The sequence below is a fragment of the Theileria annulata genome, chromosome 1, assembly GCF_000003225.4.
Source record: "Theileria annulata chromosome 1, complete sequence, *** SEQUENCING IN PROGRESS ***".
Lineage (NCBI taxonomy): Eukaryota > Apicomplexa > Aconoidasida > Piroplasmida > Theileriidae > Theileria > Theileria annulata.
The window spans coordinates 661,041-685,379 of NC_011129.2; the positions used below are offsets into that span (position 1 = coordinate 661,041).

General features: G+C 35.5%; 14 protein-coding genes across 14 annotated transcripts, besides 36 other annotated features; 4 read left to right on the forward strand and 10 right to left on the reverse strand.

Annotated features, from left to right (window-relative positions):
• Positions 1-270: 270 nt before the first annotated feature.
• TA06395 (uncharacterized protein) lies at positions 271-4,247 on the forward strand (the record flags this gene model as incomplete). Its single annotated transcript, XM_948763.1, has 2 exons — positions 271-676; positions 763-4,247. 2 exons carry the CDS (start codon positions 271-273, stop codon positions 4,245-4,247), a joined length of 3,891 nt encoding a protein of 1,296 aa, XP_953856.1.
• Positions 4,248-4,326: 79 nt separating this feature from the next.
• TA06390 (uncharacterized protein) lies at positions 4,327-5,538 on the reverse strand (the record flags this gene model as incomplete). Its single annotated transcript, XM_948764.1, has 1 exon — positions 4,327-5,538. One exon carries the CDS (start codon positions 5,536-5,538, stop codon positions 4,327-4,329), a length of 1,212 nt encoding a protein of 403 aa, XP_953857.1.
• Positions 5,539-5,833: 295 nt separating this feature from the next.
• Positions 5,834-6,238, reverse strand: TA06385 (uncharacterized protein; the record flags this gene model as incomplete). Its single annotated transcript, XM_948765.1, has 1 exon — positions 5,834-6,238. One exon carries the CDS (start codon positions 6,236-6,238, stop codon positions 5,834-5,836), a length of 405 nt encoding a protein of 134 aa, XP_953858.1.
• Positions 6,239-7,472: 1,234 nt separating this feature from the next.
• On the reverse strand, positions 7,473-8,343 carry TA06380 (uncharacterized protein; the record flags this gene model as incomplete). Its single annotated transcript, XM_948766.1, has 2 exons — positions 7,473-7,916; positions 7,993-8,343. The coding sequence occupies 2 exons, from the start codon at positions 8,341-8,343 to the stop codon at positions 7,473-7,475; spliced, it is 795 nt and encodes a 264-aa protein (XP_953859.1).
• Positions 8,275-8,343: a sequence feature (Signal peptide predicted for TA06380 by SignalP 2.0 HMM (Signal peptide probability 0.996, signal anchor probability 0.002) with cleavage site probability 0.433 between residues 23 and 24).
• A 396-nt stretch (positions 8,344-8,739) lies between these two features.
• Positions 8,740-9,192, reverse strand: TA06375 (uncharacterized protein; the record flags this gene model as incomplete). Its single annotated transcript, XM_948767.1, has 1 exon — positions 8,740-9,192. The coding sequence occupies one exon, from the start codon at positions 9,190-9,192 to the stop codon at positions 8,740-8,742; it is 453 nt and encodes a 150-aa protein (XP_953860.1).
• Positions 9,115-9,183: a sequence feature (1 probable transmembrane helix predicted for TA06375 by TMHMM2.0 at aa 4-26).
• Positions 9,127-9,192: a sequence feature (Signal peptide predicted for TA06375 by SignalP 2.0 HMM (Signal peptide probability 0.972, signal anchor probability 0.019) with cleavage site probability 0.830 between residues 22 and 23).
• Positions 9,193-9,389: 197 nt separating this feature from the next.
• TA06370 (Tpr-related protein family member, putative) lies at positions 9,390-12,350 on the reverse strand (the record flags this gene model as incomplete). The annotated part of the gene is made up of 1 exon (XM_948768.1): positions 9,390-12,350. One exon carries the CDS (start codon positions 12,348-12,350, stop codon positions 9,390-9,392), a length of 2,961 nt encoding a protein of 986 aa, XP_953861.1.
• Positions 9,615-9,683: a sequence feature (10 probable transmembrane helices predicted for TA06370 by TMHMM2.0 at aa 13-35, 576-598, 605-627, 642-659, 668-690, 710-732, 745-767, 815-837, 858-880 and 890-912).
• Positions 9,711-9,779: a sequence feature (10 probable transmembrane helices predicted for TA06370 by TMHMM2.0 at aa 13-35, 576-598, 605-627, 642-659, 668-690, 710-732, 745-767, 815-837, 858-880 and 890-912).
• Positions 9,840-9,908: a sequence feature (10 probable transmembrane helices predicted for TA06370 by TMHMM2.0 at aa 13-35, 576-598, 605-627, 642-659, 668-690, 710-732, 745-767, 815-837, 858-880 and 890-912).
• Positions 10,050-10,118: a sequence feature (10 probable transmembrane helices predicted for TA06370 by TMHMM2.0 at aa 13-35, 576-598, 605-627, 642-659, 668-690, 710-732, 745-767, 815-837, 858-880 and 890-912).
• Positions 10,155-10,223: a sequence feature (10 probable transmembrane helices predicted for TA06370 by TMHMM2.0 at aa 13-35, 576-598, 605-627, 642-659, 668-690, 710-732, 745-767, 815-837, 858-880 and 890-912).
• Positions 10,281-10,349: a sequence feature (10 probable transmembrane helices predicted for TA06370 by TMHMM2.0 at aa 13-35, 576-598, 605-627, 642-659, 668-690, 710-732, 745-767, 815-837, 858-880 and 890-912).
• Positions 10,374-10,427: a sequence feature (10 probable transmembrane helices predicted for TA06370 by TMHMM2.0 at aa 13-35, 576-598, 605-627, 642-659, 668-690, 710-732, 745-767, 815-837, 858-880 and 890-912).
• Positions 10,470-10,538: a sequence feature (10 probable transmembrane helices predicted for TA06370 by TMHMM2.0 at aa 13-35, 576-598, 605-627, 642-659, 668-690, 710-732, 745-767, 815-837, 858-880 and 890-912).
• Positions 10,557-10,625: a sequence feature (10 probable transmembrane helices predicted for TA06370 by TMHMM2.0 at aa 13-35, 576-598, 605-627, 642-659, 668-690, 710-732, 745-767, 815-837, 858-880 and 890-912).
• Positions 12,246-12,314: a sequence feature (10 probable transmembrane helices predicted for TA06370 by TMHMM2.0 at aa 13-35, 576-598, 605-627, 642-659, 668-690, 710-732, 745-767, 815-837, 858-880 and 890-912).
• A 127-nt stretch (positions 12,351-12,477) lies between the features above and the next one.
• On the reverse strand, positions 12,478-14,154 carry TA06360 (Tpr-related protein family member, putative; the record flags this gene model as incomplete). Its single annotated transcript, XM_948769.1, has 1 exon — positions 12,478-14,154. One exon carries the CDS (start codon positions 14,152-14,154, stop codon positions 12,478-12,480), a length of 1,677 nt encoding a protein of 558 aa, XP_953862.1.
• Positions 12,505-12,573: a sequence feature (11 probable transmembrane helices predicted for TA06360 by TMHMM2.0 at aa 20-39, 112-134, 144-166, 171-193, 208-230, 344-366, 376-393, 420-442, 462-484, 491-513 and 528-550).
• Positions 12,616-12,684: a sequence feature (11 probable transmembrane helices predicted for TA06360 by TMHMM2.0 at aa 20-39, 112-134, 144-166, 171-193, 208-230, 344-366, 376-393, 420-442, 462-484, 491-513 and 528-550).
• Positions 12,703-12,771: a sequence feature (11 probable transmembrane helices predicted for TA06360 by TMHMM2.0 at aa 20-39, 112-134, 144-166, 171-193, 208-230, 344-366, 376-393, 420-442, 462-484, 491-513 and 528-550).
• Positions 12,829-12,897: a sequence feature (11 probable transmembrane helices predicted for TA06360 by TMHMM2.0 at aa 20-39, 112-134, 144-166, 171-193, 208-230, 344-366, 376-393, 420-442, 462-484, 491-513 and 528-550).
• Positions 12,976-13,029: a sequence feature (11 probable transmembrane helices predicted for TA06360 by TMHMM2.0 at aa 20-39, 112-134, 144-166, 171-193, 208-230, 344-366, 376-393, 420-442, 462-484, 491-513 and 528-550).
• Positions 13,057-13,125: a sequence feature (11 probable transmembrane helices predicted for TA06360 by TMHMM2.0 at aa 20-39, 112-134, 144-166, 171-193, 208-230, 344-366, 376-393, 420-442, 462-484, 491-513 and 528-550).
• Positions 13,465-13,533: a sequence feature (11 probable transmembrane helices predicted for TA06360 by TMHMM2.0 at aa 20-39, 112-134, 144-166, 171-193, 208-230, 344-366, 376-393, 420-442, 462-484, 491-513 and 528-550).
• Positions 13,576-13,644: a sequence feature (11 probable transmembrane helices predicted for TA06360 by TMHMM2.0 at aa 20-39, 112-134, 144-166, 171-193, 208-230, 344-366, 376-393, 420-442, 462-484, 491-513 and 528-550).
• Positions 13,657-13,725: a sequence feature (11 probable transmembrane helices predicted for TA06360 by TMHMM2.0 at aa 20-39, 112-134, 144-166, 171-193, 208-230, 344-366, 376-393, 420-442, 462-484, 491-513 and 528-550).
• Positions 13,753-13,821: a sequence feature (11 probable transmembrane helices predicted for TA06360 by TMHMM2.0 at aa 20-39, 112-134, 144-166, 171-193, 208-230, 344-366, 376-393, 420-442, 462-484, 491-513 and 528-550).
• Positions 14,032-14,154: a sequence feature (Signal anchor predicted for TA06360 by SignalP 2.0 HMM (Signal peptide probability 0.010, signal anchor probability 0.618) with cleavage site probability 0.002 between residues 41 and 42).
• Positions 14,038-14,097: a sequence feature (11 probable transmembrane helices predicted for TA06360 by TMHMM2.0 at aa 20-39, 112-134, 144-166, 171-193, 208-230, 344-366, 376-393, 420-442, 462-484, 491-513 and 528-550).
• A 377-nt stretch (positions 14,155-14,531) lies between the features above and the next one.
• Positions 14,532-14,909, reverse strand: TA06355 (uncharacterized protein; the record flags this gene model as incomplete). Its single annotated transcript, XM_948770.1, has 1 exon — positions 14,532-14,909. The coding sequence occupies one exon, from the start codon at positions 14,907-14,909 to the stop codon at positions 14,532-14,534; it is 378 nt and encodes a 125-aa protein (XP_953863.1).
• Positions 14,850-14,909: a sequence feature (Signal peptide predicted for TA06355 by SignalP 2.0 HMM (Signal peptide probability 0.979, signal anchor probability 0.000) with cleavage site probability 0.797 between residues 20 and 21).
• A 96-nt stretch (positions 14,910-15,005) lies between these two features.
• TA06350 (uncharacterized protein) lies at positions 15,006-17,398 on the reverse strand (the record flags this gene model as incomplete). Its single annotated transcript, XM_948771.1, has 7 exons — positions 15,006-15,446; positions 15,539-15,751; positions 15,792-16,466; positions 16,540-16,667; positions 16,705-16,878; positions 16,933-17,223; positions 17,293-17,398. 7 exons carry the CDS (start codon positions 17,396-17,398, stop codon positions 15,006-15,008), a joined length of 2,028 nt encoding a protein of 675 aa, XP_953864.1.
• A 213-nt stretch (positions 17,399-17,611) lies between these two features.
• Positions 17,612-18,520, reverse strand: TA06345 (uncharacterized protein; the record flags this gene model as incomplete). Its single annotated transcript, XM_948772.1, has 1 exon — positions 17,612-18,520. One exon carries the CDS (start codon positions 18,518-18,520, stop codon positions 17,612-17,614), a length of 909 nt encoding a protein of 302 aa, XP_953865.1.
• A 259-nt stretch (positions 18,521-18,779) lies between these two features.
• TA06340 (uncharacterized protein) lies at positions 18,780-19,389 on the reverse strand (the record flags this gene model as incomplete). Its single annotated transcript, XM_948773.1, has 3 exons — positions 18,780-19,158; positions 19,188-19,255; positions 19,288-19,389. 3 exons carry the CDS (start codon positions 19,387-19,389, stop codon positions 18,780-18,782), a joined length of 549 nt encoding a protein of 182 aa, XP_953866.1.
• A 121-nt stretch (positions 19,390-19,510) lies between these two features.
• TA06335 (proteasome subunit beta 7, putative) lies at positions 19,511-20,473 on the forward strand (the record flags this gene model as incomplete). Its single annotated transcript, XM_948774.1, has 3 exons — positions 19,511-19,607; positions 19,686-20,129; positions 20,199-20,473. The coding sequence occupies 3 exons, from the start codon at positions 19,511-19,513 to the stop codon at positions 20,471-20,473; spliced, it is 816 nt and encodes a 271-aa protein (XP_953867.1).
• Positions 20,474-20,690: 217 nt separating this feature from the next.
• Positions 20,691-23,021, forward strand: TA06330 (Tpr-related protein family member, putative; the record flags this gene model as incomplete). Its single annotated transcript, XM_948775.1, has 1 exon — positions 20,691-23,021. The coding sequence occupies one exon, from the start codon at positions 20,691-20,693 to the stop codon at positions 23,019-23,021; it is 2,331 nt and encodes a 776-aa protein (XP_953868.1).
• Positions 20,748-20,816: a sequence feature (10 probable transmembrane helices predicted for TA06330 by TMHMM2.0 at aa 20-42, 375-397, 404-426, 436-458, 471-493, 525-547, 560-578, 625-647, 667-689 and 693-715).
• Positions 21,813-21,881: a sequence feature (10 probable transmembrane helices predicted for TA06330 by TMHMM2.0 at aa 20-42, 375-397, 404-426, 436-458, 471-493, 525-547, 560-578, 625-647, 667-689 and 693-715).
• Positions 21,900-21,968: a sequence feature (10 probable transmembrane helices predicted for TA06330 by TMHMM2.0 at aa 20-42, 375-397, 404-426, 436-458, 471-493, 525-547, 560-578, 625-647, 667-689 and 693-715).
• Positions 21,996-22,064: a sequence feature (10 probable transmembrane helices predicted for TA06330 by TMHMM2.0 at aa 20-42, 375-397, 404-426, 436-458, 471-493, 525-547, 560-578, 625-647, 667-689 and 693-715).
• Positions 22,101-22,169: a sequence feature (10 probable transmembrane helices predicted for TA06330 by TMHMM2.0 at aa 20-42, 375-397, 404-426, 436-458, 471-493, 525-547, 560-578, 625-647, 667-689 and 693-715).
• Positions 22,263-22,331: a sequence feature (10 probable transmembrane helices predicted for TA06330 by TMHMM2.0 at aa 20-42, 375-397, 404-426, 436-458, 471-493, 525-547, 560-578, 625-647, 667-689 and 693-715).
• Positions 22,368-22,424: a sequence feature (10 probable transmembrane helices predicted for TA06330 by TMHMM2.0 at aa 20-42, 375-397, 404-426, 436-458, 471-493, 525-547, 560-578, 625-647, 667-689 and 693-715).
• Positions 22,563-22,631: a sequence feature (10 probable transmembrane helices predicted for TA06330 by TMHMM2.0 at aa 20-42, 375-397, 404-426, 436-458, 471-493, 525-547, 560-578, 625-647, 667-689 and 693-715).
• Positions 22,689-22,757: a sequence feature (10 probable transmembrane helices predicted for TA06330 by TMHMM2.0 at aa 20-42, 375-397, 404-426, 436-458, 471-493, 525-547, 560-578, 625-647, 667-689 and 693-715).
• Positions 22,767-22,835: a sequence feature (10 probable transmembrane helices predicted for TA06330 by TMHMM2.0 at aa 20-42, 375-397, 404-426, 436-458, 471-493, 525-547, 560-578, 625-647, 667-689 and 693-715).
• Positions 23,022-23,131: 110 nt separating the features above from the next.
• Positions 23,132-24,018, forward strand: TA06325 (exosome complex exonuclease (Rrp46); the record flags this gene model as incomplete). Its single annotated transcript, XM_948776.1, has 2 exons — positions 23,132-23,414; positions 23,504-24,018. 2 exons carry the CDS (start codon positions 23,132-23,134, stop codon positions 24,016-24,018), a joined length of 798 nt encoding a protein of 265 aa, XP_953869.1.
• Between the last annotated feature and the right edge of the window lie 321 nt (positions 24,019-24,339).

Below are 24,339 nucleotides of genomic sequence, written 5' to 3' on the forward strand. Positions count from 1 at the left end.
TAGTTAATTACAGATGTGTGAGCTATTATTAAACATTAAGAATATTATTCAGTATAAAAATATATTAGTAATATAATTAAGGTTTAAAATGGTTAGAAATGAGATTTAGAGAAAGTTTAGGAATTTGTGTATATTATACCCACATTGTAAATGGGTGGATTCCATTATTATAAATAATTTACATTTTTTGTGTTTAGTCGAGTAAATAATTCAACAAGTTTTAAATTAAACTACACATGAAGTTTTTTGGATGATTTCTCTGTGAAAAGCATGAAAGGCTTTGGAGTTTTCTCGCCCTGCAGCGCAACTTCACGCTACGTTCTGGCAGCCTCAGGCCTACACGAGTCCTCGTGTAACAGTACGCCACGAGAAGGCACACAGCCACTATCGCTCAACCTACTTGACTTCAAAGTCACGGAAAACTCGGAAACAAGCTCTGACTTTTTCTCAAACACATTTGAAAACAATTTCAACCAATACGCGCCAGATACGCCATTCTCATTCAATAATACAAATTTTGGAGGAGCTAATTATGGTGGGACGAACTTTGGCGGGAATAATTTTGATGATTACGTGACGTCGAGAAGTACGCCTGGAATAGCAGAGTTCTCACTTCTACACTCAATACCGGTGGATTTAAACGCACACCTTACCACAATGAAGTGGATTAAACTAGGTTAGTTCAACAATTCTAGACTATAAACCATTAATTTATAATATATTTATAGTAAATTTATAGTTAATATGCTAAAGAATGTTTAGGAGTACCGTATACAGATGAAAAAACGTTGGTAGTCGTTGGTTCAAGTTCTGGTGACTTGGTTTTCTATGACGCAAAGGCCCTTACTGAAAATAAAACGCTAGTGTCGACATTTAATACTAATGTGTGTTCAGTACCGATCAAGTGTTTGGGGTACTGTGGTAAGAATATGCTGGGAGTAGCGGGAGTTGATGGCCAAGTGTCAGTAGTGGACCTGGGAGACGCATCGAATTATGCAGTTGTGGATGTCAGCTACGGCAAGTGGAAAGTGGGCCAAGTAACAAGTTTGAGTTGGAATTACCGTTTGCCTCACATATTGGCATCAGCAGGGGCGGCACTAACACCATCGGATACCAGTGGAGTGGTAGTGTGGGACCTAAAGGTGAGAAAACCAGCAAGTACATTTAGGGATCCAATGGGTCGTGTAAATCCAGTAGCACTGGACTGGGTACCAGATCAAGCGACACAATTAGTAGTTGCATATGCAGATGATAACGCTCCATCAGTACAATTGTGGGATCTAAGAAATCCATCAGGACCACTCTTTGAGCTCAAGTCGCACGGTGATGTGAAATCACACTCTGAATTAAATGCACAAGAATCCAAGGCACATACAAGAGGATTGACTGATGTTAAATTCTCACCACATGACCCAAATGTACTACTTACAAGTTCTAAAGATGATACAACCAAATGTTGGCACTTGACACCAGAAAGAACATTTACATTATTGTCAACATTTCAAACAGAAGCACTTTCACATCATTCTAGAGTGGATTGGCATCCGAATGTGCCAGGGCTATTTCTATCCCAGTCAAACGATGGACAACTCAATGTACATCATTTGTATTCTGGAACAGTGGAAGGATCTTATGTACCGGTGTGGACAAGGAAAAGAGGAGGAATCGCGTCTGGATTTGCTGGTCAAGTTACCTCATGGAATAACGTTGAGCTTAAAAACTTTACACTCACGTCACAACTTGATGGTGATAGCTTAAAGTTATTGGATGGAGTGTTAGAAGTGATGAGAATGTTGAACGATGAGAGTATGTTCACGGAGTTTTGCGAATCTAAAGTAAATTCAAGCACTAGCGAGTATGAAAAACTCACATGGTCGGTTCTAAAATGTCAATATAAAGGTCAACTGAAAGATTTGTTGTCCACACTAGGTTACTCGAATTTCGAACCCGTTACTAATTTGTCACCAGATTCCGTCACTGGTAATGTTGGTGGTAACATGAATTTACCAGCACAATCAATAGGAACGTTGGCAACGCAATCCATTGGGAGTCTTGGAGCATTTTTTACCAATAGAACAAATAGTTTGAGTGAAGTCACATCACAAGATGATAAAGAAGCGGAAGATTTCTTCAACTCACTCACACTCAAGTCTAATTTGTTAGATCCAAACTCTAATTTATTGGATACACAAAATAACTTAATGAACACCAATAATAATTTGTTGGATTTAAATGCAGGATCTAGTGTTACAGGTGTTAGTAGTGTGAGGAGTCTTAGTGGGTTGGATTGGTGTTCAGATATGAAATTGAAGAATAAGTTAGTTAATGCAGATTTTAAAGAAGCAGCAAAGAGGTGTTTAGATTTAAATAAAGTAGTAGAAGGGTTATTATTGGCATATGTGGGAGGTCAAGAAGTGTTTCTGGAATTGGTGGAGAAGGTCGTAGAGTCGAAAAAGGACCCGTTTCTTAACCTCTTGCACTTGCTAATGCAAGGCGATGTTGAAACTGTACTTTTAAACAGTAACTTAAACGATTGGAAGGAAACACTTTGTATTATTTACACTTATGGAGGAGATTTAACGCTGTTTAGAACACTAACGCACAAGTTTGCTAAACGACTCTATGAACAAGGGTACTATCAAGAAGCTACCATTTCATATATATTAGCGTGTGACTACTACCAAGTAGCAAATCTATGGAAATTGCAACAAAGTTTAAGTAACAGTGGTCGATTACAAGGTTTAGGTGACAAGAATAATCTTGGTACTACTAGGTTGGAGGATAGAATTGAGATGATGTTGAAACTGTCAGTATTATCATTTTCAATGTGGAGTAATTCAGGTGCCGGGTATCAGAATGAGAGTTTTGACACGGTTTTGATGGAGCTTTCTGAGGTATTTATTGATGCAGGGATGTTAGATAAGGCTTTGGAAACACTCAACGTGACCGGAGCTTCAAATTCAGAACAAATAAGACAAATGAAATCGAAAGTTGAAAATCAACTTACAACTCAATATACTGGACAATCTGTAGTACAACCAACAGCTCAATACGTAACACAAGCCACGCCTCAATACGCAGGACAATCCTTATTACAACAAACACCCCAATATGGTACACAAAGTATGGTACAACAACAAGCTCAATATGCAACACAACCTGCAACACAATATACTCCACAAACTATGGTACATCCAGTACAGCCGGTAGTACAAGGAGTTGGAACTGGATTGAATACAAGACCAGCGGTAAGTGTAAGTCAGACAATGGCAAGCACTACAACAAGAACTGTACCATTAACAGCCCTTCAACCAACAACACATCGTACAACACAGCAAACATATCCGGCTCAGTCTACTGGTTATCCGTCAACTACGTATCAAGGATCCACATCGGTTTCAGGGATGTCACAGAGTTTTACAACGGCAAGTTCATTAACAAATTCAACAGCCGTTAGTTCAGTGTCAACAGGGTTTCTAACTTCACAACTGCCGAGTAATGCATCAAATTTGTCATCCTACAACAGTTTACCGCATTCTACTAATCTTACCACAACTCAAGCTAATTTGAATCCAGTGCCTGCTCATTTGAATACTGTTCCCACAAATTTGAATCCCGTACCTTCACATTTAAATACTAGTTTGAGTACTAAAGCAAGTAATGCGGCAACCATGAGTCAAACAAGTAGACCAGGTTACAATAAAACAAACGCTAGTCATCCAGTAAACCCACTAACAAGCAGACCACAAACACATACTATGGGAGCGAGTGGACAAAGTTATAGTGTGGGAAGTAGCGCACCAGGAGCTGTAGCAGGAGCAGTGAAGCCGGGAATGCCAGTGCCATGGCCAAATCCAACAGCAACACAGCAGCTGTCGTCAAAAACAGTGGCAACACAGGAATCGAACAAGCTGATAATAGCATCAACACAGAATGTTCCAAAGGGAGAAATGATGCCAAAAGCAGATTTAGATATGGTAATCTCAACATTAAATGTAATGACAGGAAGATTGGGGGAAACGAAAATGGATTTGGATACTAAAAAGAACGTAAACGATCTGATAAATATGTTGAAACAAGGATCACTAAATGCAGAAGCCAATTCACTACTGGCCACACTATGTAGAGCAGTGTCACAAGATGACAACTTCAACTCGAACCTCATCCTAAACAATATCATCTCCAAGCTATGGAATAACCAAAACAAGTCCTGGATCATGTGCCTTAAAAGATTAGTTCCCAAATAATCTAATAATAAATTCTATCCAGTATATATTATATAAGTTGTATATATATGTATATATGTATGTGTATAATTAAATTATATTAAGTACAACAGGTAAGGAAAGATCTGGATTTTTTCCGTCTAGGGTTGAACCAGTTGATTTGGAAAACAGTGCCTGAGATGAACCGGTCCTTGGATAAAACCGACTTGCACACATTACTGCGGAAACTAATCGACCTTCCAATGGAAACAGGAGGCTTTATAATAATCTCACAAGGAGCGTTGAGAGAATTATTAAGAGACTCTACGGAATCAAAGCCCAGTTTACTGGGGCTGGAACATTTAGTGTACGGAGGATTAAAAGAATGTTGAGTACTAGAATTAAAATTGTAATCATATTCAGTAAAAGGTTCATAGAACCTGTAAAAAAGAGTTCTGGAATAAATTGGATTATTATTGTCATCTAATTCAACACCCCAATTACCAGTACTGGAAGAGTTGTAACAATGATCTTCAGCTGTATCAGGATTATTTGATACATCTTCATCAGAAACCGGTTCCTTATTGCTTAAATCGTTATTTTCTGAATTATCTAGAGTTCTGACGGAGTCAGAGCTGAAGTGGGAGATCTGTAAATCTGAGTTATTGGTTACACACGAGTTTTTACCACAACATTCCTCAGATATTGAATTATCACTAGCAGGTTCAACAGTTAATGAAAAGTCGTTTGTACCAGTTTCTTCAGGATTCTCTGTTGTTTCATTCTTCTTCCTGCTCGATAAAACTATGTTAATATCAGCACTGTATCTGAGATCCTCACCAACATTAACTTTATCATTTAAACTGTTGTTGGGATCATCGTTTGATTTCTTAATCTTAATGTAATCACGTTTAAGCTTAACTTTGATGGGTTCAATACAGAGTCTGTTCAATTCGTCAATAGCTTCGTATATCTCTTTCAATTCTTTCTTACTCGTCAGACTCAATGAATGGTTATAGTCCTCAGTGCCCAACTCCAATGACTGAGGCATGTCCCAGTCTGGAGGGAACTCTAGTGAATCTGATGATGTATATTCTTCTGTGGGCTCAATTTCTTTCATTAACTCGTCAAACACTACAGTAACATCTCTCCTTATTGTTTTGCGGGAACCCTTCAAGCAACGTCTCTTCTTCTTATGCCTTCCAGGTTTCACTTTACCAGATGGTAAAGGTAATAATTTTTTCTCAGCATTTTTTTCAGGAAAAAGTTTATCGATCTTTATAGGTCCGTTACCACTATTTGAGCTATTACTTTTCATTCTTTTAAAACCCATCTTTAGATTAAAATTCCCCCCTTGGATAAATTATTGTAAATTACTAGATTTGAGTTAAAAATTAAAACTGGCTTTAAATACACGAATATACTGAATTTCACATCAATATTAACAATATTTGCTAAAAATTAAATAAAAATAAACATGAATAGTAATGATTATTAACACACATATTTATATGCAAATTTTGTATATATACTAGCATATACATGTGCATTCAATGAATGTAAATATGTATAGAAGCAAAAAAATTAACTTTAATGTGCATTTAATCAGGACTTAAATAACATTTAAATCAAGTTTTGTAAGGATATGCCCTAGTTCTCGTACACATTAAGCATGTTAGAAATGCTAGATTACCCTTGACAGTTTTAGATCTATTGGTATCCGAATTATTAACAGGATCAGGTGGTTCAGTAGTATGTGAATTTAAGCCTTGAACGAAGTATGTGTAACAGCCTTTGCAAAATTTCCTCTTAACTTTGGGACTTAACCTTATTAGGTGTTTTTCGCAAACCTCAACCAGTTCCTTGATGTAGAAACGACTCAAATTGGGGTTACTAGTTGAAAAAAATTGAGCAGATTTCAAGAGAAAACAAACTCTTTGACCAAACTTATTCTTTTCAGAAGGTTTATTATATTTTTTTGATTTAAACGTGAAGATTGAGTCGAGATTATCGAAATCGATCTCAGCTGACATTAAAATTTAAAATTATAAATTTCTGCATTAAAAATAAATAATTCTATAATTAAATTATTAATTAATATACAATAAATTTATTTTAATTTTGATATTTATTGAAATATTTTCCCCACGCTTATATTGTTACACATTTATTATGGATGTCGTTTAATCTCAGAAATTAATTTACACATTTTCTTATTTTCATGTTTTATTAGTCATTTGACTAATTTTGCCCATATGATTATCTTATATATTTATGTATTACTAATCCATTCATATATATTTGTAAATGAAATAAAGTCTGTTTATTCACTCTATGATTACTCTATTAATAACAATTTTCTTCATTTAAATGATTTGTAGGTTTAATTTCTAGTCATTAATTTTACTAATTTTCAGGTCATTTCACTGTGATAGAGAATCTCCAGATTCTTATCCTTACCAAGAGGCTCTCATTAAGTTGGTTTTTCTTTAATTAACTGTTATTTACATTATGATCAGATGTGCTGAGGAAAATGACTGTGTTTGTGTTAGAGTAGATGAGTTTGACGTGTATAACGAGAGTTTTGGCTTATCTAAACTCTGCTACTCTTCAAATTTATCTGACCTTTATCCCCTGTTAAACGGACGGGTTTGTGTAAACATTATCAAAATTCTTTAGGTTTCTGTTAAGGCTAACAGGAGTTCGTTTTATTTCTAATTTCTTAGTTTCAGGAACTCTATCCTCTCTATTTAACATTAACTTGAATCGCAAAGGTTCATTTCCTTAATCTCATTTTTTCAGGCATTTGTAAACAATCTCAAATTATTGGCACTCTTGACACAGTTTCTTCCTATTCTCATGCCGTCAGTATGTTTTATATAATTAAACTGTTTATATTTTATTTGTTAGGAGAATGTAAGAGGTTAAGTTGTGACTTTTTTACTTTAAGGTTTTTTAAGCCTAAAATTTTAAACACAAGTTTTGACAAGTAATTTATCTATTTTTTCATTGTTAATAGGGATGTGATATTGAGTAATTCAGCCGAGTTTTGTGTAGGGGATCCTATAGGGATTTATTCTGAAGGTGATCTCATGGCTCAAAAAATACCAAATAAATATATTTAATTTATATTACAAATTAACTTATCAACTTCCAGATCTTGTTTTATGTTAACATTAAATTATAGATTTTCATGGCGATTTATAAGTGTTAATATAGATTCTCTTGTGTTTAGTGTGTGAATTAGGAATTAATGAATGAAACAGGTTATTCGTCTTGGAAAATTTCAGAGTCTGTGTCCAACACTAGAACAGAATCACTTGTATCACCATCTTTATCAAGACTATCCCGACTGAAAATATTCTCTGTAGTATCATCATGTGTAACACCATGGTGTGTAATGTCAGATTGTACAGTGGTATTAGAGTCATCTTCGTGTTGAGTTTTTTCACTTGGGAAATCACTAAACGCGCCATCATCTTCTTCGTCAGCATCATAGTCATAATCGCCCAGATCCTCATCGTCAAAATCTTCATAATCATCGTAATCGTCATATGGATCGTATTCCTTGTCATAATCATCATCTTCGTCCTGCAAATATCCATCATCTTTATCATAATGAGGCATATGAACCAGCCTTCTACACCTTCTAGTGTAGTCACTAAACCCAAACAAATTCCTCATCAGTAATGGTAAACAATCACCAAACACCTATAAACTCATTAATTAATTAAATAATTAATATGTGAGTGATAAAATTGTAATAATAGCAAAACTATAAAAAAACCTTTAAACAATAAATTATGTCATTTTTTTTCGCATAACATTTATAGAGTAGAATGGAAGATCTCACGACGTAATTTCCTAAAATGAACCTAATATCATCTGAATTAGTGAGTTCGTCGGTGTGGAGTGAGTCATTTACACAGCGGAGGAAATCCTGAGATTTGCCATTTATATTAAAAGTCTTTCCAAGACAGTCTGAAACAACTTTTATAAGTGAACGATTTGCTTCCTTCTTGCCAAGAAGTTCGAGAATCGCGGCAGTTTGTGTTTGATAGTCATCGAACGGGGTACAGCCTCCCAAGACATTAAACAGAAGGAAGGTCAAGTATAACACTTTAGATGCGAGCATCATTTCTGTGTGCGATATCAGTTGTAATTATGAAAGTAAATTAAAATACAAATTAGTTACTGTGTAGGGCAAATTCCAAAAACATCATCCAGTGTAAAAAACGTGAATATACAAATATAATCAAAATAAAACAAGTTAAATAGTTTAAAAAATGTAATAAAACGAAATTTAATTTATATTACAGAAATTTACAGATGTTATGATTTAACTAGACAAACTCTAAATATTGTACACACTACTAAATTTAGCCTTCTTTAAATTATAAATCATCATATCTTTCAGGCTGCGGTTCTGATCTTACTATACACAATACCAAATTAGGCAAACATTCTCCCAAACACTAATAAATCATTATACATAAATATATTATATTATTTATATAATTATTTATAACTATTTTTATAACAGATTGTATAAAATATCTAAAGAAATGTTTAATGAAAATACTGATAAAAAGTGATCATCTTCGGGGTTTTTTCTGATCCTTTTAAGAAAAATTTTACCCGTACAAATTAGGTAATCTCCAATGCAGTGAATTAATTGTGGAGGAGGAACGATTTCAAGGTCAGTAAAACTCGAATTAATACATGAAACGAGTTCTGATTTTGAAATTTTCCCTCTGCTCATACATACTGAGAGCGATTTTGTAAGAAAAATGTACTTTGCTAGTGATTTTTTATCAGATTCTTCACTGGTAGGTTGATCAATCATTTTCCTAATAGACTCATCTAACATTAACATTATTTGTTTTTTGCTCATTAATCCTCTTTTGGGAGATCCAGGTATACTAAATACTGGCATAATACAGCAAAACAAGAGGGAAATCCCCCAAACTACCCGGATTCCATACATTATAATAATTTAGAATAATTTACAAGTTCTTATTTAAATCAAAATTTTACTGTACAAAATCTACAAATTATCAGGTAATCAAAATTTTCAACACACTACCGCATAACACATTTTATACAATCACACATAAAAACATTTATTATTCCAGTAAAATTTATTATATTATATTAAAATATATAATTTAAATTATGAAATAATTATAGGATTATTATACTAGTATATATCGAATTAATATTAACATGAATTATAAATTTTGTTTCTTTATCACTAAGAACTAAATCTCTACGTAAATCAGTTGTAAACAATTGTTTGAAATTTTTGTTGGTGATTTTGCTCGCCATCTTTAACCAGTAACACATCGCATTCCACTTGGTCATGCCCTCGGTGGGCCATTTGGAAGGGTCGTGCCGCTTATATTCAGTTATATATCCTATACTATAAAATGCTAAGAACACCATCAAGAGGGCCCCAACGTACTGAACTGGTAGCAATACTTGACCTCCTGCTCCACCATTTCCTACCATACCAGGAAACCCCAAAGCTAATAGAATCTCATGACACATGTAAAATACAATAGTGAGAAATGTGGACATTTTAGGTTGATTAACAATAGATCTAGATATATTCGAATCCCTGTAGTGAATTGAGTATATAAATATAACAGCTAGGGAAATCTGCAGTGGAATTAGAATATCAAAGAAGTGCCAAATCCAACCATGAACATCTTTATTGTCTTTGGCGCAGTCTGTACCAGCTGCCCAGTTGTGGTCGGATGCATAGCGTTTCCAGCCTCCCATGCCTGTGTTAGGTTTACCAAATCCATGCCATACGAATTTGGTTGATGGAGACCAGTTTGGAGCCTTTAATCTGAGGATGGCAATTATTACCGGTGGAAATGCTGTGGCCACCAGTAGTACCATCTCTATCTTGTCAATGAGGTAGAATGGTACAATCATACCAGGTGCAATTCCAGGATATATAGAATACACAAGTCCCATACCTACAATAACCATAGCAACTGGAGAAACCAGATTCAAAGGATCAGGAGTTAGGTCACCATATTTTGGAGTCCTATACTTGTAGAACGCCACTGTCCACAGACTAGCAGCCACAAGTGCTATTAGTATTGCTATGGATACGTCAATGACCACAACAACGTAGTCACTGTTGTATTTTCTACGATTACCAAATATAGATGTGGCAAAGTATAGTATCATTGAGGTTACCATTGGAAATGAATTTTCACCAGCCATATAGAATGGAAGATATCTATAATCTACAGCATACACAAGGACCATATTAATACCAAACACGAATCCGGAAATGGCCATAATCACATAATAACCAGTAACGTGACCTTGATCACCACCAGTGACAAAAATTATCAACAGGATTACGAATGTAAGAAAGTTTAACCAATTAGTTATCATGGACGGAACTGTAATGATATGAAACTTATATTTATATATAGCCTCAGAATACTCTGTCTGAAGTGCTTCGAATTGTTTTTGAACTTGGGACTTTCTCTCACGATCTAGTGCGTTATAGGCTGTAACGACTGCATTGAAGTTCTCAATGACTTTGGTGGGATCACTGGCTGCACTGTTTAGTTCTGAGGTCTTCTTCGCTAGTTTGGCAAGGTTTAGGATGGAGTCATATACTTTCTGGAGATCCTTGTAGGCATCATCAACAGCGATTACCTTAGCATTTCCTTTATTGGTATTGTAATTCGCATGACCTGTTAGTGCTTGGTACTTCGCTGTGACGTCTTCAAATGCCGTTATGACTTTAGTGGCCTCAGCATTATTACCGCCAGAAGCACCTTTGATAGCAGTTACCAGTGCAGTTGCTTTCTGTTTAAGACCTTCAGTACCAGTGCTACTCATGGCAGCATCCCTAAGTTTTCCGGCTTCTTCGGTAAGTCCAAGAAGACTATCACTAGATAGTGCAGAGGCTGCATTCTTAAGATCTCCTGATTTTTCGGATAATTCCTGGACCCTAAGCATAAGAACATTTTCAAAGGACTTCTTAAGGACACTAAACTCTTTGGTGGCCTTTTCTACTGTACTTTTAGATGAAGGGTCTTCTAGTGCTGCTTTGAACGCTGGTTTTTTTTCAAGCTCATTATATTTTTGTACCACAGCTAGGTACTTCGTTACGATGTTAGCGTCAGTGGCATTATGTAGCTTTTCAGCCTCAGTTTTAAGTTGGTTAGCTTTAGCAACTAGATCACCCATTTCAGCACTGGCGTGAGTATTAAGTGCTTTAAGTTTTGGATTAGTACTAGGCTGAGCCTTACCAGCCTGAGTCTGAAGTTCTTCGGCCGCACTGTGAAATGCTTCGGCTTTCTGTTTGATCCTAAAGGTGATGATCATTTGATAATAAATTGTCTTAACCTCATGGTATGACTTGACAACCTCAATGACCTTAGAATCATTGGTTAGCCCACTAGTATTGGCTGTATTAATTAGTTCGGTGTACTGGGTTTCAACCTTGTCAAATGCTTTTATGACTTTATCGGCCTGAGAACTAGCATTTTCACTAGTCGTAACACCAGCTAGTGCCTCTGCTTTCTCGAATAGGCCACCACTACCAGTTGTCTTGGCTGCATCCTTAAGTTTTCCGGCACCATCTTTAAGTGGATTAAGTGTACCATCATTCTGAACAGCCTCCTCTAGTGCTTTGGCTACTTTGTGAAGCAATTGGGCCGCACCCTTTAGTAGATTGGCTTTTCCCTCGAGTTTAGTTTGAGGATAATTACTAGATTGTTGGAGATCAGTATTCTCAGTTGAAGCAAGCTCACTGGTGGATTGTGCCCCAGCAATGGTTTTAAGTTTTCCTGCCTTCTTCTCTATTTCAGAGGCATAGTTTTTGAGTCCTACGTAATGATATGATGAAGTATCTTGAGTGTGGTTATAGAATTGTTCCATTATGTTACCAATGAGCATACTTGGAATACACCATAGCTCCAGTGCACTTGAAGTAGTCCTAACGAAGACACTGAAGAGATTTTCAGGTAACTTGAACCTCAGCAATGCATATGGAGCAGCACTGTAAGAAAGTCTAATGTTAAGCATCATAGCAAGACCAGCAAACATATATGCCACAATCTGTAGAGCTTGATTTTCAGGATCTTCCTTATAATTCGTAGTAGGCATTGTTGCGATATAGATATGCTGACACTTATACGACTATTCCAATTGGGTCCTTAGTGGTATAGTAGATAGTATCAGTACTATTCCTTAAGTGGTTAGTGGTGAGAATTACTACTATATTACAGAAATATTACTTAAAATCACAGTATCCATCAGAACAAACATTAAACTTTATCATAATAAAAAAATCATGGTTTAATTGGTAGTATCCATATAAATACCACATTCTCTCTGTGGGCCAATGAGCAGGATCATGACTTTTATATTCTATAATGTATCCCTCTGAATAAAGAGCTAGGAAGACCATAAGGAATGCACCTATCATTTGAGCTAACACTGTCCATTCAGCTGCATTACCTATCATACCAGCGAATCCCACAGCTAGTGAGATCTCATGACACATATAAAATGTAATACTCAAGGCTGTAGACATCTTAGGTTGGTTAACGATAGACCTAGATAGTGAGGAGTCTCTATAATGTAGTGAATAAATGAATATATAGGCTAGAATGATCATAATAGGAACCACAAGATCAAAGATATGCCAGAATGAACCATCACCTCCTGAATTATCAGGGGACCATTCACATAGTGGAGACCTAGGATCTTTCCACCCAGCAGTCCTCCTTAGGATGGCAACTATTACCGGTGGAAATATGGTGGCTATTAGAAGTACCATTTCAATCTTATCAATTAGATAGAATGGTACAATCATACCAGGTGCTATACCAGGGTAAATAGCGTAAACTATACCCATACCGACTAGGACAATAAGTAATGGAGCGATCATATATGGATTAGCATTAGTACCAGAGAATCCTTCAGCAAATACATGACCATACTGAATAGTAACAGGTTGTTCAGTTATAGCATCACCAGCATTAATCGTACCATTAGTATGTGTAAAAGTGTAACGGATATTAGACGTAGTATCCTTAACAGTATATTGCCATTTAGTAGGAGTAGTACCAATTTGGGTACCAGTAAGGGTATTAGTAGTAAGTTTACCAGTCTTTTCAGTCTCAGTACCCTTATATTTGAACTTAATAGTGTAATTAGCTCCCTCAGTAGTATAAGTAATTTCGCACATAGGATCAGCATCTGTGCAGAATCCATAGGCAACTGTCCACACGATAGCTGCCACAAATGAGATTAGTATTGCTACAATAATGTCAATTCCTACAATTAGAAAGTCACTGTCATATTTCCTTCGGTTACCAAACATGAGTGATGTAATATAGTGCATGAATGAGGTTAGAGCTGGAAAACAATTTTCACCAACAATATAGATGGGTACATGATTATAGTCAACAGCATAGACCAAAGGATTACTTATACCAAAAACAAATCCAGATACAGCAATAGTCCAATAAAATGTAGTTAGACGACCATGGTCTCCACCCGCCAAATAAACAAAAAATAATATTACGTATGTGATAAAATTTAACCATTGAGCAACTATGGAAAGAAGAATGATGGAGTTGAACTTGAGTTGTTTTGATTTGAGGCTGTTATCACCGGTGCTGCCTATGCCTTTGATTGTTAGTTTGACAGCTAGGTCCATTATGTCAACAATGATGAAACCTGGTAGACACCAAAGTTCCAAAGAACTGGCCATTCTCCTTACAAATACACTAAATAGATTCTCAGGTAATCTGAATCTAATAAGTGCATATGGAGCAGAACTATATGAGAGCCTAATATTAAGCATCATAGCAAGTCCAGCAAGAATATATGCGACCTGAAGTAATGGGCAATTGCCCCTAACATCTTCAGCAGGCTGACATCTAGAGGGACACTTATACATATTTAGCTATCACGACTGTAAGAAGTTGTAACTCCTCTATTGGTGAGTATCTATTGAGTGAATATTATCGTATTACTCTGCACATATACTTCTTGCTAATACTCTTCGAGTTAGGTGTGTTTACTATATTACAGAAATATTACTCAAAATCACAGTATCCATAACAAACATTAAACTATATCAAATCATTTATATCAATTAATTCTATAGTTAGATAGTCATGAAATAAATTCACAAGATTAACATTAGCTATGTGAAGATAAACAAATCCGGGTGTTTATAACCCCTTGAAATAATTTACATATAAGTGTAGGGAGCATCCTCCATGCACGCTACGATCCTCTCCAAATTGGATCCGAAACACTAAAAATAATAATTTAGAAATAAGTTACCTTAAAACACTCGGGCGTGTAGTTGTTAAGGCAAGCGATAATACAGTTCATGGCCGCGTTCTTGGCATATTCAGCGATACAAAGAAGCAGTTTGTGTTGTTCCAGAACACGTTCCCTATAGAGACCTGAAATAAAACAAGCCATAATCTTGTTGTCGTCCATCTCATTCTCCAGGCAACGTCTAAAAGAATTCTCAATTGACTCCGTTGTATATTTGTAATTGTTAACCAATTGATCCAGAGATTCTCCAAAATCCTTGTTTTTAAACATTCTGTGAAGCGTTAACTTCACTTGACTGAAATTACAATAAACTGGAACAAGCCTCAAAAACACCAAAACCACAAACTTCACCCAAACCTTCATTTTAAACTATAAAATATCCAACAATTTAATATTAATTGTATACTGATGTTAATTTTACAGAAAAATAATTTTTAAACTAGAAATTGAAATTAATATTTAATGTTGATCACCAGTAATACAGCGTAAGAACATGGGAATACACTCTCCAAAGCAGGAAAGACAATCGAAGATTTTATTGCTGTGGATGTCGTTGTTAAAGCAAAGAGCAGCGCAAATGGGTAAATTGCAAGTCAAATAATTGCAGACACACCGGGGAAGTATTCCTACAAAAGGAGATCTTTCGAGATTCCCGTAGGAATATTCCAGCAGTTCGTCTTTTCCGAACTTGCGCTTTAGAAGATCTCTTGAGAAAATAGCAATATCCTCAGTGGCTGCGGTGTTAAAAATCTCCGAGATCTTCTTCAAGAGCTGTTTTTTGTCTTTGATCTTTACCTTAGAGTATGGGTTAGCCTCTAACTTGGTGTCTCTGTCGCTTGCAAAAACAGTAGAAGAAACTACCAGAAGCAAAGTGAAATAGAACATTTCATTTATAATTAACTATTGAGCGAAAAATAAAAAATATCTAGTATATATGGGGAAGCAGTAGATTCAAGCTGCTAACACTTGATTATGTCAAGGCACTCCTGAACATACACACACTCAAATTGTACTAGTCTATAAACTTCCACAATGTTAAATAACGTTCCTTTGATAAATATTTTACACGCATTTTCAACATGTGTACTTCCCAACGATTTATATCCAGGCAACCAAATCTGGAAGCCAGATTCCTTCAATATTACTCCACTATTAACCAAACATTCTTGTAGTTTTTTTAAAACACAACACTCCCTCAGAGATATCTGAAAACTCAATTTCAAATGATTTCTTATTATATAATACCTGATCCGAATTCATGTGAAAGTTATATATCGAATACTCCTCATCCAGTCCTACATATTGCAAATTTGATAGTGTATAAAAAATGGTTGGATGGGTCCCCTTTGCTGACGAATCCGGGCCAGATCCGCTTGACGTTACTGTCATAACTGCATCGTTGAGTCTCTTATGTAGACTCTTGATATCCGGTGTAATTGAGAATTGACTCTTCTGGTCCTGCACATTTTTGTAGCTAACTTTTATACACGCAATATTCAGCATTGTAGTGCTCATATAGACTCTGAAGTAACAATATTTTGGTGATTCCTCAAGCTCCTCCACGTGCAAAACCACTCCGTTTAGGTCACAGATCTGGCCCAGAAATAACCTCGTTTTCTCAGGTTTAATTTTTATTCTTTCATAATATTCATCCTCACTAATAGACTCCGGCACTGATAGACATGGATGTTTATCCAAAATGTTCTTTAACATTTCACTTTTGTTCACCAGTGACTCTGGGAACTTCACATTACTTTCCAAGACATCAAGCTTACTATGAGGTGTGCTAGATAGTTTTACTGGCTCAAAATCAAGTTGGTTATCGTAGAAAAAATCAATATTTGCGTGATAGGTTATCATCGTATTAGTCAACACAAATCTTGTCAGAGGTCTCAAAACATACGATATAGAATCATCAACCTATTATCACATTAATATATATTTATATTCGTAGATATGGTTATATAATTAATATTTATGTGGATTGACATACGTTATTGAGAGTAATCGTGAGAAATGACTTAAGGAGAAACTTGTGTCTGTCGAGTGGAGCATTTTCATTTAGTACCAACGCATCCACAACGTACATTGTATAAACTGTTGATATACTCTCAATTGTTCCTAAATATAATTTCCATTGCGTATTATTGGGGATTACCTAAAATTTCAGATTCTGGGTTTTGTGTAATTTGAAGATACTCATTTTCAGAAAGTGTAAGGCACTTTTTTTCCATGGTTTCAGGGCATTTGTACCAAATCTTATACACCAACGGGAGGTATTTCAGAACCACAACCTCGACTCTTGAGACTCTTCCTCCTCCTACCACCAAATCTAAACCATTTTATACTCATCCACATATTATGAATGTGTATTCTGTATATATACCTTTGATGATTACGTTCGTGTATTTCGGCTGGACTCCTATTGAGCGTCTAGTGGCCAGGGAAATGGAGTTGAAATTGAGGAGCAGTACGAATTCGCCATTAATTTCATTGAAAATTACTCCCTGCAGGAGTAACTTTGAGCCTGGTCGCACTTGCTTTGACTCAAACACTGCCTTAATGTGATTATCCGACAACACGCCCCTATAAACCTCAGACCCGTCAAACAAATAAACATCAGTTCCGTCATATGACTCTACTCTCAATACCACCGGCACATCAGGTGTCGAATGATCTATATAATTCATAAATCTAACATTAACATAATAAATATATTATAAACTTTGAGTCTAATAGATGATACCATTGAAAATTCTTGTAAGTATCGAATCGTTATGTGAATCTCCAGTCTTAACAAGCCTAATTAGCTTCTTTATCAGATTAATTGGATTTGGAAGTGGGACATTCATCACGCAATACCTCAAATCTCTGCTCTTATACAAGTTACATATCTAATCATTAATCAATATACTCTTATTAACAATAATATGTAATGGTGATGAATATTTAACCTTTTTTGTGTATCTTCTACACGACATCAGTGTGAGTAATTTAAATTTATCCCTTAGCCAGCTATCGTCATAAACATAACGTCGTCTAAAGTGTAAATATTATTTGTTCACTTACATGTTTAGATTTGATTTTGAGACGATTTTCTTAAAGCAGGAAACGATTTCATTTAGACCACCAACACTTACATAATCATTTTGATGTGTGAACAACAGATAATTGTACCTTTCTGCGTTTGCGTAGTTTACAAGTAATGGATTCCCATACTTGCTCCAGAGGTCAGAAATCACCTCCAGTGACATGTTTGAGCTATAATACTGTGTAAAAGTACATTGGTGGTTCCAAAAATCTGTGTATGACAGTTTTCCGGAGTCCTGTGATGGAATGTCTGAAATCGTTTCCGCGTTAGAATTCGAGTCTGAGTTCGAATCTTCGTAAACGCTAGTGTTCTGCCTAAAAGTCTGTTCAGGCTTCAAATTTACGTTTACATTTAGATTTTGGTTCGAGTTTTGAATCATATTGTTCGCGTTTGTGAATCGAGGAACAGAGGCCTTTAATGACTCTATTGTCACATCCTCGTCGTCCAGGCCTAAAAGCTTCCTAAACTCCTCGTTCTTATCCGCGTTATAATAGTCACACTGTTTGCCAGATGCTAACTTGAAACCCGTTGGTGTTTCAATTGACGTTGCTCTGGTTGTTGCGATAGAACTTTGATTATAGCTGTTAAATGCATTATTTAAGTGTGTAAATGAATTCGTGTTTGAAACTTGGTTAACCGGTGATTCATCGGAAAACAACCAATGTGATTTTAAAAGATTTTCGTCAGGTTTATAGTTTTTTAGAAACGACGAATCTTCGTTATTTGGATTGTTGGCATCCAGTTTTGATGCTGAGAAGAATCCGAATGTTCTTTTAGGCTTGTTTTCCAAAGATTCCTCTGAAACATCATTATTGTCTGGAGTTAAATTAGGTCTCTTAAAACCACTCGATGTGTATTGAAAACTATTAAAAGATGATTCCATAAATTATTAAAAATGTTTAAAGTTTCATTTCAATTTTATAATGTGGAATGATTCAATATTTGTTATTAGTATTGGGATTAATGTGTAACTCACTATTGGTTAAAATTTTATACAACACATTGTAAATGGAATTATTATTCTATAATAAAAACATATTGAAATAGACACGCATTACCTGATGTGTAGAATAAGAAATTAAAATTATATATTAATCTGACATTAAAAAATAAAAAACACTATGAAATAACTTAAAATTATGTTACATTAATGATTCGAAATCATCTTCTTTCAAATTTGATTTATTATTCCTTTTTGGTGATTTTTCTGCTTTCTTCGCAATGGAATCTCGATTCCCACACCTTGTAGGTGAATCTGAAGATTCCACGTTCTTCCTGGTTACTATCTTAAATCCTTGTTTATCTTTAGTTATTAACTGTGTTTTTGGTATTGAATACTCTACATCTCCAAACTTTTCGTAAAAATCGTCAACAGAGTCGACTGAAACCGAGTGCGATAATTTAGCGTGAGCCTTAAGGCTGGGAAAATTAAGGAATGCCTGGTTACACCTTTGAACTGTGCATAGGAATAAATCTTCATTTGGGTGTAGTTCCTCAACCTTTTCTACAATAGAATCACACCTAATATCATTATTTAAATCAAAACCAACATTTTACACTTGTTTTGAGATTCCAAATTATTTATACATTTTTGACAAAAAACATGATAACAAGGCACCTAAATATTTAATTTTAATTTATTTAACTTACATTTCTATATCTGTTGGTGAATGGAACCCCGCAATTACAAAAAAGGCTCCCAGTTAATCTAAATTCATTAGTAGTAAAAACTTCAGGTCTATAATCCAACATTGGAATAATAATTTATCAAATATTGTATTTTATTTTCATTTTTTTCAAGATTAATTCCCCACTGTGTATTATATACCAACCATTTTATAACATTTATAATATTAATAATTTCACCATAATCATGAATTATGATTATTTGAACACATACATGTCCCAAAAGGGTGGATGGGACTTTTCTAACTATTCCAGAAATTCAAGAATTCAAAACTCTATCAGTGGTATCTTTTATCACTATCTATTTTTATCTATTCAATATTATTTATTTATAAAATACTTATAAATATGTAATTTGATAGGTCATAATTATTTGAAAACTGGAACAACTATTTGTGGAGTAATGGGAAGAGATTCCGTGGTTTTGGCTGCTGATACTAGGGCCACTCAAGGGATTATAGTAGCAGACAAGAACTGCTCAAAGCTTCACAAGATATCGGATAACATCTATTGTGCAGGTGCAGGCGTTGCCGCTGACCTTGAACATACAACTCTATGGCTTGCAAATAATATTGAGCTTCATAGACTAAATACCAAGAAAGCTCCTAGGGTTCAAATGTGCATATCAATGCTAGTACATGAACTCTTTAAATATCAGGGATACAAACAATGTGCTCTAATTCTCGGAGGTTTTGATTACACTGGTCCTCACCTCTTCTCTGTTTCTCCTCATGGATCTTCTGACTCACTACCTTTCTGCACTATGGGATCTGGATCTCTCAATGCTATGACTGTTCTCGAACAAAGTTATTTTCTATTCACTTCTTTATCATAAAATTATAAATAATTAAAGTTTATTAAAAATATTTTTGCAGATTATTTCGATGGAATGAGTGTTGAGGAGGCTACGGAATTGGCCGTAAAGGCAATTAGCGCAGGAATCACAAACGATTTGGGTTCAGGAGGGAATGTAGACGTTGTTGTAATGGACAAAAACGGCTCAAAACACTCAAGGACTTTTAAGAAGGTGTGTTCGAGAACCTACGCAGCACCTGATAATAAACTCACAGCGGGAACTACAGAATACCTCAGAGAACATATTGAACACATTAAAAAACACATAATAGTTGATCAAATCGATGTTGACTAATATACTAACCTAATATATTAGCGCCTTTAATATTATGATCTGCACAGTGTGTGTTAACTTATAAGGGTAAGATGGGTAATAGTTAGGAATATAAAAATATATAGGGTATAATATAGTTTAATGTTTGTTCTGATGGATGGTATGATTTTAAGTAATATTTCTGTAATATAGTAATATAATAGTAACAAAAACCAGTTAGTGGTGGATATCGCAATAAATGGCAAATCAGTGCCCTTCTGGATGTGGTAAGGCTGGTATCGGTAATGATAAGTGTGGATTACTTATCTCTTCCTACGTCCTTGCTGGTCTTGCTATGATGCTCAATATTAGACTTTCGTATAGTTCTGCTCCATATGCTCTCATTAGATTCATGTTGCCAGAGAATCTTTTTAGTGTCTTTGTTAGAAGGATTGCAAGTGCTTTGGAACTCTGGTGTCTGCCAAGCATGCTGGTGGGTAACATCATTGACCTACTTCTAAAAGGTATTGGTGCCGATGAAGCATTTAGATCTAAGGCTGGTACAGGTACAGGTGATACTGGCAAACTCCGAGAATTGGCCCTTGCACTACATAATGAAGCCAGTTCACTTAACACTGAAGTAAATAATGTTGCTGGTGATGATGCTGCAAAAGTACTCAAGGCTAAGGCTGGTGAAAATGATTCAATACCTGGTACACTAAGATACTTAGCCAAGGAACTACATGAGAAAGCCAAAGCACTAGCCAGTGCAGCTTCTGGTGATAGTGGTGCTGCCAGTGCTCTTGCCACTGCTGTCGGCTCTACTGAAGGCACTTCTGGAGATAGCCTTAGAAAGGCACTCAAAGCACTTGCTGAAGATCCTGGTACCGCTCTAACAACTAAGGCCACTGCTGTTAAAAACGCATACGAAAACAGTGCCGGTGCTGGTGTCAAACCCAGATTCACCGCACTCCAGCTTAAAGAAACTACTTATAATGCTAACCCCACTACGAAACCACTATATGAAGCAGTTGTAGACGCAATGACTGCCTTCGAAAATGTGTATAAGCCTGAAGAACTACTTCGCGATGCTGTCGGTAATGGTGCTGGTGAATCCACTGGTCTCCAAAAGGCACTCAAAGATCTTTATGATGGTAGTATTCTTAATATCAAGGACTTGAATTCTAAGGCCAAAGCTGTTAAAAATCAATACGGTAGTGACTGGAGTGGTCTGAAACAGAAATACAAATTGGTTGTGAAACAAGAAACTGCATACACAGCTGGTGAGACTATTAAAACTCAATACGAAACACTTGTGGATGCCTGGAACAAGTTTAATAATGCCTATAACACGGCCATATCTATTGCTAAGTTTGGTGTTATCATAGTTCCTTCCATCATATGCCAGTGGTTAAACTTCCTCACATACGTAGTACTTCTTATTGTATATGTTGCAGGTGGTGAACAGGGTTATCTAACTGAATTTTATGGTACCATTGCTGTATCTGGGTTTGTGTTTGGTATTAATATGACTCTGGTCTATGCTGCTGATTGGAATTACACTCCTGTCTATATTGTTGGTGAAAACTGTTTTCCAATTTTAACATCATTCATACACTACATTACAACTCTCATGTTTGGAAACCGCAGAAAATGGAACTCTGACTATCTAATAGTCTGTGTGGACATAGTGGTTGCAATAATAATCTCCTTTGCTGCAGCTGTGGTGTGGACAGCTGCTTATGGCTATTGTGATAATGGTGATACTGAAAGTGTTGATTATGGTCATGTATTCGTTGAAGGTTTTGATACCAGTACAGTTCACTGGCAAATAATTTCACCTACACTCATGGTGATTGTAGGTATGGGTCTTGTTTATGCTATTTATCCCGGTATTGCGCCTGGTATGATTGTACCATTCTATCTCATTGATAAGATTGAAATGGTACTCCTAATCGCTACATTTTTCCCACCTGTGATTGTAGCCCTTCTAAACAGAGGAGAATTAGGTAATCCTGCTAAAGCACGCTCCCCCAAATCATGCCCAGACACTGGAGGCGGACTAGGTGGCTGGCGAACATACACACCTCAATATTGCGGTGATGATGTTAAAACTGAAGTGAATAATTCCTTCTGGCACGCCTTTGATATTCTCTTGGTTATAAAAATATCACTTGCAGTTATATTCATATATTCACTTCATTATAGAGACTCGTCACTATCGAGATCTATCATTAATCAGCCTAAGATGTCCACTGCACTTAGTATTATATTTTATATGTGTCACGAGATCCTTCTAGCCTTGGGATTTGCAGGTGTCATTGCTAATAATGGAGGTACATACGTTGTACTACCAGCACAATACATAGGAGCGCTATTTATGATTTTTTTGGCCTTTTATTCAGAGGGATACATTATAGAATATAAAAGTCACGATCCTAGCAGCTGGCCGACTGAAGGTATGACTAAATGGAACGCGTTCTGCTATTGGTGCAAGAAAGCCAGCAAAATAACTAATCAAAATCCAACATCATGGTTTCGTCTAATTTCAGAGAGATTTACATGGTTGCCCTACACACGGTTATATTAATAACATTAAAAAACGTATAATAGTTGATTAAATAGATGTTGACTAATATATTTACATAATATATTAATTTATTTTAATATTATGATTTACACATTCCCCATGAATATCTAATGTGTGATTCCACAGTATATATTATGATAAATTTCAAGAGAGTTGATGATAGAACGAATTATTCACTCAGACCCGTTTCTTTTAAGCTAAATCCCCTTAAAACTGGACCTTCCTGTAAAATTAGTGTAGGTAACTTCAGAGATGATAACGGAAACCTTACTGGGATAGGAGGCAGAACCACAGTGATCGCAATTTTAATGTTTTCGTCTGAAACAAAGTCAAAAAACGCACCAGGAAGCTTCCACAACCCACATATGGAAGTTTTCGTAAGGCCAGCATCAGGTATTTTATAAATTATTTAATTATTCAATTATATACTTATTCATAACTCTATATAGATCTTGTTATAACAATTTATGATTAATTTATAGGTACAATCAAGTCTTCACTTAGATGTATTGAATCTATACTGCTGAAAATAATGCAAAGACTGGTAAAAGTTGACAGACTAGGGAAGGTAACACTATCGCTTCGGTTGCAAATAATGGAGGATTCTGGAGGACTACTCTCAGTGTGCATAAACACACTAATTTTATGCCTCTATTTGTCAGGGATAGAGATGATCAACGTACCTTATTCCGTTTCAGTTGGGATTGTTAGATCAGGTTCCGACTCAATGGGTGAAAATTTGGTAATTTTGGACCCTACAGACTATGAGATTGCTACTTATTGTTCCACATCGCTTACTATTTTGTGTGACCCTGAAACAGGTAATTATTATATTTATTTATCAAGTTTAGGGGAAGTTTCACTGATGACAATTGACTCAGGAAGTGGATTATATGGCAACTCACTAACACTAATCAAGTCCTTGGCTAAAAAGGCAGCTGTAAAATATATGGAAGAAGTCGAAAAACTAAAAAACCAATCTTCAAAATCTTTGTGAATAATGATTAATTGAGATTCTTTTGGTTGAAATAAATTAGTAAACTAGTGTTTTATTAAGATAATTTAAAATTTTTTAACATTGGTATATTTTATATATTATAGGATAGTACAGATTTAATTTTATTATAGCTTTAGACTCAAATTATCTACTGTGAAATTAATTTCAATATGATGGAATGGACAGTACATTTATTCATGTGTGTACATTTAGCTCTATTAAATTAACCGTTTGAAGTACACAGATGTGTAAAAGTGACAGCATGAAAAGCTAAAACGCTGATGAGAAGAGTCACTTTTAATTAATAGAATTGTGAAAATA